This window comes from Elephas maximus, chromosome X (assembly GCF_024166365.1).
Source record: "Elephas maximus indicus isolate mEleMax1 chromosome X, mEleMax1 primary haplotype, whole genome shotgun sequence".
Classification (NCBI taxonomy): domain Eukaryota; kingdom Metazoa; phylum Chordata; class Mammalia; order Proboscidea; family Elephantidae; genus Elephas; species Elephas maximus.
In genome coordinates, this window is record NC_064846.1 from 2,113,581 (window position 1) to 2,132,474 (window position 18,894).

The 18,894-nt window shown below is 47.4% G+C and overlaps 1 protein-coding gene across 1 annotated transcript in view; it reads right to left on the reverse strand.

Moving 5' to 3' along the window:
* Positions 1-4,446: 4,446 nt before the first annotated feature.
* Positions 4,447-18,894, reverse strand: part of TKTL1 (transketolase like 1) — a 34,607-nt gene continuing 20,159 nt past the window's right edge. The window contains 7 exon segments of the mRNA XM_049871890.1: positions 4,447-5,147; positions 6,404-6,523; positions 6,664-6,760; positions 8,035-8,118; positions 11,360-11,490; positions 13,374-13,530; positions 17,366-17,530. Coding sequence (XP_049727847.1) covers positions 4,972-5,147; positions 6,404-6,523; positions 6,664-6,760; positions 8,035-8,118; positions 11,360-11,490; positions 13,374-13,530; positions 17,366-17,530 — 930 coding nt within the window. The 3' untranslated portion in view covers positions 4,447-4,971.

Sequence of the window (18,894 nt, forward strand, 5' to 3'; positions counted from 1 at the left end):
TTTTATTCCTTGCACTCACAGGACTGATAGTGCTGAAAATCAAACACAAAATGTAATTGCATGGGTTGCAGAATTAAGATGTCAGTTGAATTCACAGCTTCACCAAGTTTCTCAGGTGAAAAGTAGAGCAGGAAAGACCTGAAAGCCGTGGGACTCTGACACTTGGAATTTGGACATCTGGCTGGATTCGAATGAAACTGAGAATCTGGAAGCCCCCAGTGATTCTGAGCCTCCCTTGCCAAGTACACATTATGTCTGAGGGTAGTGCCAGGCTAAGGATGCAGGGGTAGTGTTTACATGTTCCCAGGATTTGTTTTATCAGGTAGGGTAAGACACACAGACTTGGAAATGACTGTCAGGAAATGACTGCCATGAAAGAAGAAGTCTTACAGGTCCCTGGGGTTGATGCAGCACGCCACAAGGCAGGGCCACAAACAAGGTTGTACCAGGGATGAGGTCACAATAAGCTGGAATTGTAGGAGATGGCCTATGAATGGCAAGGAGGGCAGGGTTAGCTAGGTTTCGTGGGCTTCCTGGGAATTGGATATTTTGAATAATTCTGCAGACTCAGGGGGCATAGGGGCTATCCCTAGTGGTTGGGTACCTGGGCCTGGGGAGATTAGGAGTGTGAGAGCCTGATAAGGGGACTGGTTGGAGAGTGAACTTATTCCGCTGCCCAAGAAGGGGAAAGGACTAGCCTCCAGCCAGGGTGTCAAAACTGGGTCAAGACAATATTTTAAGATAAAAACTGTATTACAGGTAACGTGGGGTCACATTGTAGAGGAACAGGAAGGCTAAACTAAGAAATTAGAAAATTATTTTGTAGCCAACAAGGAGATCTTAAAGACTTTTAGAAAGATTCATGTAGTAGCAGTGCCTGGGATGAACTAGAGGAGATAAGAACAGGAGGAGGATAGACAATTGGGAAGCTGTAGGAAAAGCCCAGGTAGAAGCAGGGATGTCGAGGGGGAGCCTGTGTGCCACATCTTGCTGCATTTCCCCAGGGAGTAGACATGCAGGCTGTCAGCTGCCTTGATGTGAGGCATGTCATTGCCCTTCCATCAGCCCCTCTACCTTACTTATGCCATGTCTGCACCATCTACCCCAACAGAATTTTGTGAAGAGGAAAATACCTGGTGGTTCATACAGCTATTCCCAAATCAAATTTAGGATCACAGAGTTTTTACTTACTTGCTTGAGTTTATTTTTCTATCTTTTACGTTGAAAATTTTGGCTCCTTGTGACATTAACAGTTATTCGCTTGTTTCATTCTACCCTGAATCTAGAATATTTTCAGAATGGCAGTACAGATATTATTACTAACAATGTGATTACTGAAAACATTTGTGTTTTCCCAGTTCTTTTTGTCCTTAGGTTGAATGTCTAGGAATGAACAGTCAATTTTGTTTTTAAAGTACTTGGTTAAATCACCAACCAATATCCCGCTGAGTCTCTGCTCTCCATCAGGCACAGACTGGTCTTTTGGGGCTAACCCCCATTCTTTTGCATGGCACCTTTCCGGCCCTGGTACCTATCTTCTTTTGAGTCTCCCTTTCCTACATTCTCGGCAGTTTAGTCAGGAGTATCATGCTTCTGGGGGCTCAGGCATCAACTTGGCTTCACTTTTCCTTGCAGCCCTGCCGCCAGGCTGGGGGTGGGGCAGAAGCCCTTTCCTTGGGGGTGGGGGGAGGTGCCGCACAATTTTTTCCAACTCGCTGGTCTTCCTCATCTACATGAGGAATCACATGGGGGATCCCATCAGGTTTCCTGATTCTCCCGGCCAGGCAGGGCACGTCAGTGTAATGGGGAGATGGAAGGTGCGCGTCCTAATTTCTCCTGGTAGGTAGGGACACACCTGGGGGAGGGGGGTGTGCGCGCGCACGCGCGCGCACGCTCCATGGAGATCCCCCTCCTTACTGAAGAAGAAGAAACCCTGGTGGCGTAGTGGTTAAGAGCTACAAATGCTAACCTTTTAACCAAAGGGTTGGCAGTTCGAATCCGCCAGGCGCTCCTTGGGAACCCTGTGGGGCAGTTCTACTCTTTCTTATAGGGTCGCTATGAGTCGGAATCGACTCGACGGCAATGGCTTCGGTTTGGGTTCTTTACGGAAGAAGAACCAGCTGCCCTCCCTTGCTTTCCTCTCCCTCCAGGAGTCCAGGGGGAATGGGTGGCACCCCACCCCGCTTCCACGGCCTGAGCTCGGCCGTACTGTCCCCGGCCACCTCGCAACCAGCCGAGGTCCGCCGGCTCAGCTCCGCCGGGCACCGCCCCCGGCGCCCGGAGAGGTGGGTGCGGCGTTGATTGGACGGTGCTGAGTGAGTGACGGGACAAAAACCAATGACGTGACCTCGGGAGCCGGCTGCGCGAGGACTGGCCAGGGGCGGCGGGCCGGGCGGGGCCGGCGCGAGGTGGAGTCAAATGGTGGGTAAGGCGTGTCCCCAGAGGGGACAAGTAAGGTGGAGCGGGCGGCGAGGCGAGGGCTGGCGGGGCCTGGAGAGAAGGGAGAGGAGAGGCGGGTCGGAGTTGCCGCCAAGTCCCATGCCAACACAGTGATGTTGGGAAGGAGTGCGGTTGGGGACGATGGGGTCGGCCCCCGGGCTCTGGGGGCAGGAGCCCCAGAGGCAGGCAGGGCGGCACTAAATGAGAGTATCTAGATAATCTGGTCCTTCGAATGTCCAAAACCTTCACACGAATCGGGTAAGTGCCGTAAGAGAGATACCACCACCACCCTCTTTTACAGACCACAAAACCGAGGCAAAGGAGGCTGACTGAAGTACCTGAGGCCTCGTGGCTAACAGGCAGCCAGCCTGGGAATCAAAGCCCAGGCAAGGGGCTGGGCCGGGCCTCTACCACACTGGGCCAGAGGCCAGGGTCCCTGCCCTCTCAGCCTGATCGCTGCCACGGACACTCTGTCTGTACTATTGTGCCAGCCTAGCACCTTCCACGGGCTGAAAGAAACTGGGCTCTTGGAGCCTTTACTGCCTTTTAGAGTTGGGTTTGGTTGCGGATCATTCTTGTTCCATTTCACTCTCGTGCGCGTCAGCGTGTCGGAGTGGTCCTAATGCAGTGCCTCGCCCATTCCGGCTTGTCTGGGTGTATGGCTTACCTTCGAGCACACATGGCTGTCCAGATTTCACAGCACCTTCGCACCCGTTACCTCATCTACTGCTCACGCAACTGTTTAACCCCCACACACAGAAACTCAGAAAGTCAACCATGGAGGAGTTACCCTGTGACCCAGCAATTCCATTCCTAGGTGTACGTACGCAGAGGAAATTAACGCACGTGTTCACACACAGACTCATACACAAATGTTCACAGCAGCGCTACTCACAACTGCTCAGAAGCGGAGACAACCCAAGTGGCCAACAGAGGAACTGATTAACACAATGCGCTGTATTCCTACAACGGAATATGATTCAGTCATAAAAAGGAATGAAATTCTGATACATTCTACAAAATGGATGAACTTCAAAAGTGAAAGAAGCTAGCCACAAAGGGCCACCTACTGCACGGTTCCATCCATATGAAAAGTCCAGAATAGGCAAGTCCATAGAGGCAGAAAGTAGACAGTGCTTGCCAGGGCTAGGGGAAGGGGAAAGGGGGAGTGACGCGTAATGGGCATGGAGTTTCTTTCTGGGATGATGGAATCACTCTGGAATTTGATAGGGACCACTGTTGCACACCTTTTGTGAATATCCTAAAAACCACTGAACTGTATACTCTGAATGGGTGAACTGTATGGTATGTGAATTACATACCAACCAAGATGTTATAAAAAATTCAGGAAGAATTTACACCAAAAGTAAACTGTGTTACCTCAAGATGGTGAGATAAGTATTTTTTGCTCATTTCCATCTTCTAAATTTTCTACAACGACCCTATATCAACTGTTCTTATTTTTACAAAATAATTTTCCAATCTTATAAAATAAGCAGAGCACTTATCGTGCTCATTTTACTAAAATAAGCAACCAGCTCGGAGAAAAGGGACAGTAGTGGGATGAGTCTGACACCCAGGTTAGTTCTTTGGTCTCCACCGCACTGTCTAGAACAATTCTTAAGACAAACTGGTTATGACTCCAAAGAACCCTGATGCCCATACAGTGAAGGCAATAAAAATAAGGAACTCATGCCATGACACCCAGACAAACCCTCAGGCTCATCACCCAGCACACAGTTTATGTACTCCCGGCTGGTAGCAAGGGGTCAGCTCAAGGGACAGCTTTTCAGGCCACACTTTGTTCACTGGCCATTCATCTCTGTCTGGTGTTCCCCTTCTCCTGGTTTACTGCTGGGAGACAAGGCTCTCTTGGCTGCTGATTTAGAAAGAAGCTTCTTCCTCATGTTTTCACCTTCCTTAGGGTTTTATCAGGAAGAAACCAAATCACATACAAGACACACATGGAATCAAGCAGCTGCTTTTCAGATGCTTTATTAACACTGACTTTAACTAGTATCCTTAGTATCTGAATATAATCAAGGCAGCAGTCTGGTTTGGTCACAGGAAAGGCAACGTGTCTCATTTGCAGCCTAGAACTAGTTGTGATTTCATCTCTTACAGAGCAGTCACCGTGAGCAGCACAGGACAACCTAACAGGGGAGATGACAACAAACAACAGAGGACATTCTAAGGTGACTGCAGGCACACGCTATCCCAGAAACTGCAGGTAGGATGGCAGTAGATGAGAGCTGCAGCTGGGACAGTGGTAGTTTTGCTTGCTATTGTTACTTACAATTTTATAGCCCACTTTGATAACTTACAAATGAGAGTGACATTTGTTTCCAGAGCTGTAGTTTAACGGAAACGGAGCTAATTTGAATTTCCGGATTAGGAATGAACAAAGGTGTGAAGCAGCTTTGCTTTTGAAAAGGTTTAAAATGTGGTTTTGGAACAACAAACATGAATGGGATATAAAGATGCCAGAGTCTTAAGGCCAAGGCAGCTGAGCAGCTTTTTCAGAAACCAGCTCTACTGGCTCATTACAATGCCCCTCACGGTCTCTATGATGTGCCTGGCGCTGATTCCGAACATGTCCAGCAGGTCACTGGGCTGCCCGCTTTGAGGCACTCCCGATACTGCCAGCTGATGGACCAGGATGTCAGGCTCCATGGCAACAGCTGCACAGACGGCTTCCCCAATGCCACCTGGGGAAGCAAGACACATTAGGAGCTTTCTGGAAGAGGCCCGCCAGCCTTAGTGTGCCCTGATATAGAAAACTTTTCATTTGCTGGTTCCCAGGGAAAGCTACTTTTCACTAGTCACTTCGTCCTGTAGACAGCCATTTTCTGACTGGCCACAAGAGTTCTCACTCGAAATTGTGCATCTCCAAGTCACGCCTGCTCCTGGCCAAAGCTGTCAGGGTTAAAACCAACAAATGAACTGTGCAGAACAGTTCACACAGCAGGCCTGAGGCTGCTTTCTTTAGACAGGCCAGCTTGCAAGGTTGGCCCTCAGCTGGCATCTGGGAACTCGGCTGTTAAACAGCTTCCCACACTCATATAACATTTTCCCCAACTGAGGAGGGTGGTCCCTATGCCTCAACTGTGCAAACAACATGGCTTCTGTGGAACCCCTGCTTTCCTTCTGGAAGTCTGCTATTTGGGGATGTGCAAAGCAGACGGAGCCCATGAGCAACACACTGGATGCCAAGTCCCTCATGGGCTTCCCTGGGTGGACACATCTCCACCAAGTAGCTGCATCTCCCACTGCTGGAGAAAGGAGCCCGGAAGGGGTGAGGGGCAGCTGGGTGTGCCCTTCATGGAGGGGGGTGCCTGGGGAAATCTGTGTGGTGTCTCCACACTCTTGCCTATCCACCGTCCCTCCCAGGCTCTTACCCTGAAGGCTCCTGTCAACCTGGGCCCTGAGCGGAACCACTAGCCGTGGGTGTGGCCTTGGGGATCCCCCCCTACCATGAACCTAAGGCTCTCTTTGTCTCCTTGTCTGTCCTTCCCACCTGGAAGCGCCCAGCCCCCCTCCACACGTGCATTCTCTGGGGTCTCTGCCTGCAGGGCACTAGCCCCACTGTTTTTTTTTTTTTCATAGCAAACTAGCCACCACTTGAAACTCAAAAGCAGCTGCTAAGCTTTTCATGACCCTTCCCACCCACAATGCTTAGCGAAATAGTCCTCTGTGCTGCTACTGCGCCACCCTGGGGACCATGCACCGTGCACTGTGCCGGGGACACATGAAGAACATGGACATGGTCCCCACCCTTTGGAATCCAGTCTGGTAGGCCTAAGAGAGGCCCCTAAATCAATACACTTGCAGACAGCAGTCCTGAAGGGATACTGTGCAGGTCGGGGGGCTGGAGGTGACACACAGGAGCATGGGATCTTTCTGATCCAGGGAAATACTTCCGGCCAACACAGCTTCCAAAACACATCCCAAGATCTGCACACACCTTCTCTGTAGTGATCCTCCACAGTGATAATGCGGCCACCTGTGACTTTTGCACTGGAGATGATGGTGGCAGCATCCAGGGGTTTAACGGTAAACAGGTCAATGACACGGACAGAAATATCTGGGGAACAAGAACCCGAACATCTATGAAGCTGACTTAGATCACAGAAGACGCAGAGGTGCAAATCACAAGACCACTGAGGCAGCCTAAGCCCTCCCTCTCCCCAGCTGGAAGCACGATGGTCACAAGCACCAACTGACCTTGTTTAGAAAGCTCCTCAGCAGCTGCTAAGGCTTCGTGCAGAGTCACCCCAGCTCCGATAACTGTGACCTTGTCATGGTCACTGTGGCGGACGACCTGGTGTAGAACCCAAAAATGAAGTGCTGTGGTCACTACATTAAGTGCATCTCAAGGTGGAGGAGTCCCGCTCCACTGCCATTCCCCAACCCCAACGATGTCACTCCTTAATAATGCACCCCAACAAAGGGCTGAGTGAGATGCAGGCCATCTACGTCACCTCCTGTACCGACTTACTACGTCCTTGTATGACATACGTACGAAATGACCCTTTACCAAAGAGGCTGAATCTCAAAGCTAGGGTAAAACAGGCAGAGGGCCCGAACGCGTCATGCCGGTCCCCACCTGTGGGCAGGGGTACGTGCACCGCCTCAGACCCACAAGGGATCTTTGACTGGATCCCATCTCTGGCTGGCACGCATGCATGCAGGGAGGATTCTGGCGACTGACACGATGTTCATGGTGACCCTCACCACCTCCTTGTAAGGGCTAGGCATCAGTGGGCCCATTTCACAGATGAGGAAACTGAACCTTGGAGCAGGGAGGAACTTGTCCAAGCTGCCACACTACCCAAGTAGGGCTGACATCAGCGGCCAGACCTGGCTGACATCAAGGCCATTCAGCAAGCAAAGAGGAAGCTCCTGGTCTTTTTCCATACAGTTTTGTTCCTCCAAAGCAATGTACTGAAAGTACTTGGAATTATTTTTCATTTCACTCCTAATTATAGGATTCCCTGTAAGCTTCAGACCCATTGCTTTTAGTGCCAATATTTGGGGCTTCTAAGCCACCCCGGAAACCCTGGTGGCATAGTGGCTAAGTGCTACGGCTTCTAACCAAAAGGTCAGCACTTTGAATCTGCCAGGCAGTCCTTGGAAACCTACATCCCTTCTGCAAGACCCACCCTCTCGTTACCCACGCCGCGCCAACGGTGACACAAGCTGTGGCTTTACTGTCGGGACGTTTACTTTTCATTCCTGGCCTTAGATCTGGAAAGGCCAATATCTAACACAGCCACTTTTCATTTGTTCAGCTCGAGGTTGTGACAAATTACTCAAGCAACTCTCACCTGCCTTCAACGTGTTACTACTCTAGTTTTGAGAGTTCATCAAAGAGAGACTCTATTTGGAAAAGAGAACAGTTTTGGTTCGAGCTGAAATTGGTAGAATGTTCCTTCCTGCAGACAAGCAGGGAAAAGTCACAACTGATTTTTTTTAAAGCAGGGGAAGGAAAGGACAAAGCCCTGCTTGTGAAGCTTCCCAGGCGTGATGCAGAAGCGCTCAGAGCTCTTTGCACATGACTCAGTACTGGACAGGACCATGGAACTGAGCCCTGACCTTGGCCTGTCCGATCTCAAAGCATTCTTCTGGGGCATAAATCACCGCAGTTTCTGGCCGGCTGGTCCGGATGAAGCACATCCCCTAGGGTATAAATGAAAAGCAGGATTAAGTTGAAAAAAATTGGACTACTCATTTCCAACTAACAAACCTTAAAACAAGGTGGAGGGGGGGGAGTAAACAATTCTTTTTATTAAAAACAAGGGTCAAGGAACAGAACATCACTGGTACCCCAGAGGTCCCTTGTGTGTCCCTCCGTAATCTCAACCCTCTCCCCCCGTCCCTGAGCTCCCTTCCCACCATCCTGTCACAGAGATCATTTCCTTGCTTGCTTTATAGCTTTACCGCCTGTATATGCGTCCTGAAACAGTCTCGCTTAACAGAGATTTTTCTTTTTTTATTGTACCTTAGATGGTTTACAGAACTAGCTTCTCGTTAAACGGGTAGGACACGTGTTGTTTTGTGACACTGGTTACCAACCCCATGACATGCCAACGCCCTCCCTTCTGGACCTTGGGTTCCCTACTACCAGCTTTCCTGTCCCTTACTGCCTTCTAGTTCTTGACCCAGGGCTGGTGTGCCCCCTTAGTCTCCTTTTGTTTTATGGGCCTGTCTACTTGTTGTCTGAAGGGTGAACCTCCGGAATATTACTGAGCTGAAAGGGTGTCCGGGAGCCATATTCTCAGGGTTTCTCAGGTCTCTGTCAGGCCAGTAAGTCTGGTCTTTTTTTGTGAGTTAGAATTTTGTTCTACATTTTTCTCCAGCTCTGTCTGGGACCCTCTATTGTGATCCCGGTCAGAGCAGTCAATGGTGGTAGCCGGGCGCCATCTAGTTGTACTGGACTCATAGTCTGGTGAAGGCTGTGGTACTTGTGGTCCATTACTCCTTTGGACTAATCTTTCCCTTGTGTCTTTAGTTTTCTTCATTCTCCCCTGTTTCCGAAGGGGTGAGACCAGCGGTCTACGGAGTTTTTGATTATTCTCCTTGGTTTTATATTTAGATCTTTGATCCATTTTGAATTAGTTTTTGTATATGATGTGAGGTATGGGTTCCGTTTCATTTTTTTGCAGATGGACATGCAGTGTTGCCAGCACCATTTGTTAAAAACACTGTCTTTTCCCCATTTGGTGGACTTTCTTGAAGATCAGGTGACCATAGGTGGATGGATTTACATCTGGGTTCTCAATACTGTTCCATTGGTCAATGTTTCTGTCATTGTTATAGCAGTACCAGGCTGTTTTGACTATTGTAGCTGTATAGTAGGTTCTGAGGTCAGGTAGTGCGAGTCCTCCTACTTTATCCTTCTTTTACTTATCCAGGGCCTCTTCCCTTTCCATATAAAGTTAATGATAAGTTTTTCTGTCTCTTTAAAGAATGGTATTGGTATTTGGATTGGGACTGCATTGTATTTGTAGACTGCTTTGCATAGAACTGTCATTTTCAAAGTGTTGAGTCTACCTATCCATAAGCATGGTATGTTTTTCCATTTATGTAGATCTCTTTTGGTTTCTCGCAGAAGCGTTTTGTAGTTTTCTTCGTATAGGCCTTTTACATCCCTGGTTAGATTTACTAATATCGCTTAGTTTTGTCTGCTTTTGAACTTTATATGTATATATACACACATATATACAAAAAAAAAAAACCCCAAAACCTGTTGCATTGATTTTGACTCATAGCGACCGTATAGGTCAGAGCAGAACTGTCCCATAGGGTTTTCAAGGAGCACCTGGTGGATTTGAACTGCTGACCTTTATGGTTAGCAGCCATAGCTCTTAACCACTACGCCACCAGGGTTTCTGAACTTTATACAGATGGAATCATATTGTATGGATGCTTTTCTGTGTCTGGCTTCTTTCACTCAGCACAATGCCTTGAGCCCTATCCAGGTTGGTGTGAGTGTGGATGTACCACAGTTTATTTAGCCATCTGCCTGATGAAGGATATTCGGGAACATGAGCCTGCATGCAAGCACTGGGGTGAAAGCTCTCAGTCATGCACAATGAGAAGTTCTGTGAGACCTAAGCCTTCCCAGTAGATTCCAAATAGTGGAACCAAAGAAGGCATTTAGTCCTTTAAATTCCTTCCAGAAAGCAATACCAGTACCAACTATAGAATATTTCATATAGCTCACCATAGGTTTCTCAACTTGCTTTAAAGATCCTGTTATAAACGCTCATACTCTGTTGGTGGGAGTATAAACTAGAAGGCAATTAGGAGCATCTATCAACATTTAAGGTGCATATTCCTTTGGCCTAGAAATTCTACTTCTAGGAATGAGCACGTTACCAAAAAAACACATGTATAGATACTTCCTGCCTCACAATACACAGTAAAAAGTTCACCCCAAATATCCATTAGTAGGAAAGTGGTTGAATAGATTATTGTAAAGATTACAACCTAGGAAACCCTATGAGGCAGTTCTACTCAGTCAGATGGGGTCACTATGAGTCTAAATTGACTCGATGGCACCTAACAAAAACAAATGCTTAGAAAGGGAACTGGCCCAACACACCCCAATTGTGCCAGTGGTTACCTGTGAGGGGGCATGGGTGCAGTGCGGGGGTAGGGAGGTGATGGAGTCTGGTGAATGTTCCAAAAGCCCTCTAGTTGGAAAGGCAGGGAAGGTAAAGACTACATCCCATAGGCTCCCTTGCAGCATGGCTCTCGACAGGAATTAGATGGTCCACTGGATGCACTTGCATGAGATTTCAGAAGAAGAAAGTGAGGCAGAAGCCACACTCTTGACTCTTGCTCTTCTCTGCCATTTCTGAGGGCTAGCCAGGGCCGGCGACATGGGGTTTGTCTGCAGTAGTGTTCCACCACCCCTTCTCCACTGTTCTGGATGTCAGGGGGCAGTGACAGCCTCTGTAGCAATGAGCCTGAGTCTTACATAGAACAGGTCTGCTGGTAGGTTCACACTTTATAGTTCTGGGGGCCATTTCTGAACCTGGCCTGGAGCCCACACTGGCAGCCCACCCAGTGACTTCCTAAGTACCCTTTAGAAACAGCTTCTTGTTTCAAACACTCATAGTGGTCTCTCCTTCTTGTGCAGAGCCCTGGCTCATACAGACTGTCATGTTCTGTTCAGTATCTCTTATATTGTTTGGATGTTTTACAATGAGAACGTATTCACGTACTACGTGCGTAATATATTTTTGTAATGGTTACATTTTTAAGAGGAATCCTATAACCAAACTTTCTATAATGAATTCTATTACTTTTACGTTGAGAAAAAATAATGGGAAAAAACTCCAAGGATCAGTACCAAACTAGCAGCAGAGCCCCGAAGCATTTTCAGTCTGAGCCAGCATCTCCTTAAACATACCTTGGTGTTGGCAGCCAGATAAACAGCATGTTCTGTTGAGACGGCATCACTTGGATAGAAAACAGTGCAATTGGGAATGACGCGAAACATGGCCAGGTCCTCCAGGGCCATCTGCGAGGGTCCATCCCCACCTGAGAAAACCACACCAAATAAAAATGTGTCCAACTCTGAGACAGGAACCTACCTTCTGTCCACCCAACTCACTACATACAAACAAGCAATGCCTCTTGCCCTGGGGTGCCCAAAACTGGAACAGGAAGGAAAAACTTGATTATGTCACGACAACGTCTTCCAATTTACAAGAGTTTCCACATATCGATTTCATCTGAGATCTCACTGTACCATCTCAGGTTAGGATGATCGTTTCCTTCAAAAAGATCGTTTCTGTCCAACTCTCCTCATTTCTTCTTCCATCCTCTACAGTCAGACTTCTGTGGACACCCCTCTTTAGGCTCACAATCGACCTTTAAGATCAACAAATGGATGGTACTCTCTTGGCCCTCATCCCCCTCACCAACCTGTCTCTCAGTCATGTTGACTTGACACCTTTCTCCCTAAGTACTTGTGACTGGGTGGGCCCTGACACATCTCTGACCCCGTCCTCTCCTCCACTAGGAGGGTCCACTAGGGCTCAGTCCTTCACTCACTGCTTTATCTTCTGTCCACTGAAAGCCTTGCTTCTCAGAATTAAGCGGTTTTACTCATTTCTTAAGATCTTCAAAGCAGTCTTTTACGCGCACATGATATACCCTTGAGGTACCCATGAGTGGCTGTTGTAACTAAGGGTGGAGGACGTGTTTGGAAATTCACTTTCTGGCTACAAAAGCTGTGGGAAGAGAAATCCCGGTGTACACTGGGGCAAGTTTAGCTTTTCTCAGCTAGGATGAGGACCATCACAGTATACACTAGCTTGCTGGGAGCAACTGTCCCACCTCAGAACCCTGGCCCCTCTCCAGGTTGTACCTAGGGCTATTTCTTCATATAGCTGACTTCAGTTTAACACTTACTTTGAATCTAGCACCAGGCAAAGACTTCTAGCCCCTTTTCCCCAGGCCCCCTACTCAACCCACCCTGAAATGCTGCTGTGCCGTAGATTTTGAGCCTGGGCTCCCTTCTCTCTCACTGTACTCTCCCCCCAGGTGAGTGGGCCTGCTCCTTCCCATTCATCCACGTGACCGTGAGTCCCAACTCCACTGGTCTGGCCCAGACCTCTCCTCACTGAGAGACTTCTTACGCAGTCAAATTCTTCCATGGTCAGTTCTAAGCGGATGACTCCTTTCAGTGCATCTCCAGTTTTCCCCACTCACCTCTGCTCTAGTACTCTAGCTGAACATGCAAGCTCTCCCAACTGTCTGGATGAGCAGCCCCCCATGGGTATGTCAACTGAGCCAGCTTCCCAATGTCCTCGTATCTTGTCTTTCATAAACAATACCACTCCATGATGTCTCCTAGGCCAGAAACTACTGGAAACTTGTGTTTTGCTTTTCACACAATTCTAGATGCCTCAATCTGGCAGCAATTTCTCCTTTTTTCTTCAGACTGTCTCAAATTCACTATTTTCTATCCTACTGCTAACTTGCCTTATTTAATCCTTTCTGACTTCCCTGTTTCCTGCGGCTTCCTGCTCACCTGTCTTGCCAGGTGAATTTTCATCAGCATCATTCCCTTCCATCATGCTCCTCAAGGGCCCTTATTATCCGTCAGACTAAGTATACAGTCCTCCTCACTGTCTCCTAGACCCTCTCCAGCATCCCACCTTGAGCACAGACTGTTCCATCTAGTTAACATTCTCACTCCCCTTTGCCCATGATGCTTCTGCAAATGGGGACGTCCTCATGGTCTAAGCCCTCCAGGCCCATGCTAGCACTGCCCCTCTGTGAAGTCTTCCCCTCTGCCCTGTGACAGCCCCTCAGGGTTCTCTCCAAGGCCCTCCTTTCCTCTCTACAGCTCCAATTGTGTCACTCCCCACCTCCACAGTGGCAGCACCCAAACTGGCAGAATTCAGAATGCATACCGATGGACACCCCGCAGTGAGAACCAGCAAGGTTGATGTTGGTTTGAGAGATGGCTCCCATCCGGATCTGATCAAATGCTCGGGTCAAAAAGGCAGCGAAGGTACTAGCAAAAGCAATGGTTCGCCCACGAGTGGCACAGCCCAGGGCCACACTTACCTGCAACACCAAGAACATGGATTAGAACTTTATTTTTTTACCACCCACCTCACACCTTGTTTTTCCTTACCCAGTTCAGATTCCGTGGTTCCTAATTATGACCCTGTTTTGCAAAGCCCTAACTACCTTGCCCTTCTCTTTCTTCCTCAGACACGTAACTGATAAACCCCTAAACCTGGCAAACCCAACTGTCTCCTGTGTACCTGCACTGGAGCTGCTGAACACTGCTAGAAAATAAAGTAACACCTGTGCTGAAGTGGTCTCCTTTCAAGAGCAGGAAATTTCAGAGACACCCAGCACTGCTCTGTAGTTCTAGCATGTCTCCTTCCCCATTCTTAAACCTCTGCACCCCTTCCTGCCCCTCCCTCTCAGATGGCACCCTTATTTACTCCATACCTTGCGGGGAAAGGAGAAGTAAACAGATGGGCAGTCTCCCCCATCTGCCACCTACCCACCCAATCCCCCATCCACTCTCCCTGTACCGTTAGGAGCTGGAGTGGCCCTACACGTACCCAAGGCCAACCTGTCCACTTGTCATCCTGAGCCTTGTCCCTCTCTTGCTTTCTCAAAGGTAGCCTTAATTTTGCGATTATCCCTCTCCCCACCTGTATTGAATCAGTCTCTCCCTTTCTCTTGGATCACTCTAACATCATTCAAGTATATTCTAGTAACTTCCATCTTAACCCTCCCACCTCTGCCTTGTCCTCCCTCTAGACATTACGTCTATGTTCCCCTTCAAAGAAAACTTCTGGAAAGAGTTGTCTATAATCACTGTCCAGACCTCTCATCCATCATTCTCTCCTCTAGCCTACTTCATGTAAACTTCCATGGCTAGGAGTGACCTCTCAGTTGCCAAATCCAAGAGGCTGCCTTTCTTGGTCATCTAGTGCTGCTGTAACAAAAATACCACAAGTGAATCGCTTTAACAAAGAGAAGCTTATTCTCTCACAGTCTAGTAGGCGACAAGTCTAAAAATTCAAGGCATCACCTCCAGAGGGAGGCTTTCTCTCTCTCTGTTGGCTCTGGAGGAAGGTCCTTGTCCTCAATCCTCCCCTGGTCGAGGAGCTTCTCAGGCGCAGAGACCCAGGTTTCTTGGTGGTATGAGGTACTGCACTCTCTGCTTGCCTCCCTTTCCTTTTATCTCTTGAGGGATCAAAGGTGGTGCAGGCCACACTCCAGGGAGACTCCCTGTACTTTGGCTCAGGGATTTGACCTGAGTAAGGTGTTATATCCTACCCTAATCTTCTTTAACCACAGGCAGAGATTATGATTTATACACATAGGAAACTCACAAAATGAGGACAACCACACAATACTGGGGCTGGGGAATCACTGCCTAACCAAGCTGACACATATTTTGCGGGGATACAATTCAGTCCGTGACACTGCGTAACCTCCATTTGCTTCTTATTGGACCTCTCAGCAGCATTCGATACAACTACCTTTGTCTTCTCAAGGCCTTTCCTTCTTGGGCTCCATCCATACACCCTGTCTCATCTGCCCTCCCTCTCTAGGAAACCACACCCAGCAAAACAGCTTTAGTATCATCTGTCTTATGACAATGGCCCCTACATTTCCATCACCATTCCTGACCTTCCCCTGGAGCTCCAGACTCATACACCAGCAGGTGAATTTCAAGGGTACCAATGTCAAGGTCACTGATCAAGATCATGGACCCTGACTCAGTAATTTCTTGGTTTTGCATTCACCTGCCAGAGAATTGCCTGGGGACTCCCTTCCCACCATCTCTTAATCATCTTGCAGCAACTTAAGCCCTAAAGGCACACTCTCACCCACTCTGATTTGCAGAGTGGCACGATATCCTGGAATATAAAACCTGCAGATGTTAAATAAAGAAGATAATTTGAAATAATCATGGCAGTGCTGAGAAAGTGAATAACTCAAATGATTGCACAGCCAATCCCTTTGCAAGTGAGGTGGTTTCCAACTATTTTCTTTCAACAAAATTGAAAGAGAGAACCAAATGGAACTGTCAGTTCTTTACAAATAATTTTTTACAGAAAACCATTCTGTGATTTTTGGCCTTATAACCAGGAAGGAATGCAAAGACCCGAGCGACATTCCTACAGCAGAGCTCCTCCATTCCCATCCACGTCCCATCATTAAAAAAGGAACAGAATTGATTCTGAACTTTTTCTCATTCAAAGCCTTAAAAGTAGTATTTGCCCACTAATCACAAATAATTATAACCACAGCTCAATCCAGAAAAAACTAATGCTCAGAAGTTTACGGACATAGGAAAAAAAAAAAAAAGGAAACCTTTTAAAAATGATCACTTTACAAGTTTTTGCCACACAGAGGAATAATGGCTGATCACGGAAAGGCTTTCATGCATAAGGACAAGCTCTTCTCGGTCCAACACATGCTTTCCTATGTAAAGCTCCCTCATGGCTTCCCAGCAAACTGGAGCAGGACCCCTGAGATTCTGAAAGACCTGGCAACCTCCCTAAGACCATGCCCCTTGGCTTTTGTCTGTGCTCTCTGCTGGGACTGCTGCTCCGATCTGTGTCCGACTGACCACTTGTCACTCAGCTCTGCTGTTGCTGAGTGCCTGCTCTTACCATCCCCACCTCTATCAGGCAGAGCGCTAACTCCTACCTGCTGGTCTTCTCTGTCTGCCTTCTCTTCCAGCTGTGAGAACAGGAGCCTCACCTGTGCCGGGCCCATCCAAGCGGGCCGCAGCACCTGGTTGTATGCTAAAGGAATCACTGAGTTGGAGAACAAACTCGTAGATTCAGAAAATTACGGGCTGTATTTTTTTCCATTCAAGATGAAAATAGCTTAACGAGACCCACAAAGAACTACATGTTTTCTTACAATTGTGATTACCTACTTATTGAACAGAGAATCATTAAATTCCAACATCTACAGGGCCAGGCAATTCTCGTCAGTGATTAGCAGGCCAGCAGAGTACAGGGACCACGGAGGTGCCTCTGAGCACCGTGTGTCATCAGGAGGGAATGCCAGCCCAGTGTAGGCAGATTTTTCCATTTTTCAAGAGAATGCAGAAATTTGGATTCTATGTACTATCTCCTGATTCTTAAATGTTGGCATTAATCTTGAAAATCTTTTAAAATACCCTTTGTTCCAAATAAAACATCTCTGGCGGTTATGTGAGGCCTGCTGGCCCATAGTTTCTGGATAGAAAAGTCGTTGAACTACCGGGAGCTGTTTATAGCTTCTACGATGGAGAAGCAAAGTCCTCTATGCTGGCACAGAGCTTTAGAGTTCGAGGTGTTTACTTGCATTAACAACTTTCTCTCTTGAAAGGCAGGTGTTTGTGCATGTCTGAGCAGGAGTGAGCATGGGGGAGGGGAGAAGGGAGCAAAAGAGAGAGAGAAAGAGAAGCAGACCCCCTGCATTAATCTCACTCTTGGGGGACACTAAGGCATTTACCCAAGTCCGCAGCTCTAACTACTGGCTCTGCTGAGGCTGGAATTCCTATGATAGTTGCTGATCTATTCTGCAGTAGGCCCTGTGCCCTCTCCACCCATCTCCCTGGCGGGCGGGGGCGGAGGGGGGAGTGTTGTAGGGTTGCCTAGTGGTGGGCTAGGCTCAGCAGAAAAAGCCGGGGCCACCTGAAGCTACTCAAGACTTCCTGGAGCCCCAGGGTCAAATGGTTGGAGGCCCTGCACTGTCCAGATGACCATGGCTCAGACTGCCCCCACCACTCTCCACCTGTTTGTCTGAAGACTTTTTCTCTAATCCCTCTGCTTTTAGAAGTGAAAAGAAAACTGGGGGGTTGGGGGGACTCCTGTGCCCGTGCGGACTGCCAGCCAGTCAGAAGCCCCAGGGCCTGCCCCAGCCCACTCACCATGTTCTGCTCAGCGATGAAACACTCGATGAACCGCTCAGGGTGCTCTTTCTGGAACATCTCAGAGAAGGTGGAGTTCTTGGTGTCACTGTCCAGAACAATGACTCTCTTGTTTGCATGGCCCAGCTTAGCCAGAGCCAGGCCATATGCTTTCCGAGTAGCCACCTGGAAGAAAGAAGGACCTGCTGGGAGTTTCCTGGAATGACTAGATTTTCAATGACTTCGTTTTGAAGGAAGGCAAACTTTTGTAGAATAACAAATGGCCATCTACCGAGATGAAGAAAGAGCAAATTTGTAAGTCACCAGTCATCTGCTTTGCGGTCATAAAAATGGACTGCTAGCTGATCTGACTTGGCTCCTCTGGTTATCAATTTCTCAAACATGCTTTCCACATGTTGCAGATATAGTACCTGACTTTTTCATGAATTGTGCAATTTTTAGCCAACACTTTCCTACCCTCACTCCCCAAGCAGAAAGACGCTCCCGAACCCAACAGTGATAATTTCAGACAATACCAGTTCTTACTGTATCATTCAAATTATTTTGTTATATTAATTGGCCAACTGTCTAGGCAGAATACAATTTATAGATGATATTTTACTGGAAACACTGGCCTCATAAATTTATTCTTCTGTCCCATACACATAGTTCATTAAAAAGTTTATTTTCCTAGACTTTAAACTTAAATCCACCACAAAGGATAAAGAAGGACACTACATAATGATAAAAGGGACAATGGACCAGGAAGATATAACCATGTTAAATATTTATGCACCCAATGACAGGGCTGCAAGATACATAAATCAAATTTTAACAGAATTGAAAAGTGAGATAGACACCTCCACAATTATAGTAGGAGACTTCAACACCCCACTCTCTGAGAAGGACAGGACATCTAGTAAGAAGCTCAATAGAGACATGGAAGACCTAATTACAACAATCAACCAACTTGACCTCACTGACTTATACAGAACTCTCCACCCAACTGCTGCAAAGTATACTTTTTTTTCTAGTGCACATGGAACATTCTCTAGAATAGACCACATATTAAGTCATAAAACAAACCTTTGCAGGATCCAAAACACCGAAATATTACAAAGCATCTTCTCAGACCACGAGGCCATTAAAGTGGAAATCAGTAACAGAAAAATTAGGGAAAAGAAATCAAATACTTGGAAACTGAACAATACCCTCCTGAAAAAAGACTGGGTTATAGAAGACATCAAGGAGGGAATAAGGAAATTCATAGAATGCAACGAGAATGAAAATACTTCCTATCAAAACCTCTGGGACACAGCAAAAGCAGTGCTCAGAGGTCAATTTGTATCGATAAATGCACACATACAAAAAGAAGAAAGAGCCAAAATCAGAGAACCGTCCCTACAACTTGAACAAATAGAAAGTGAGCAACAAAAGAATCCATCAGGCAGCAGAAGAAAACAAATAATAAAAATTAGAGCTGAACTAAATGAATTAGAGAACAGAAAAACAATTGAAAGAATTAACAAAGCCAAAAGCTGGTTCTTCGA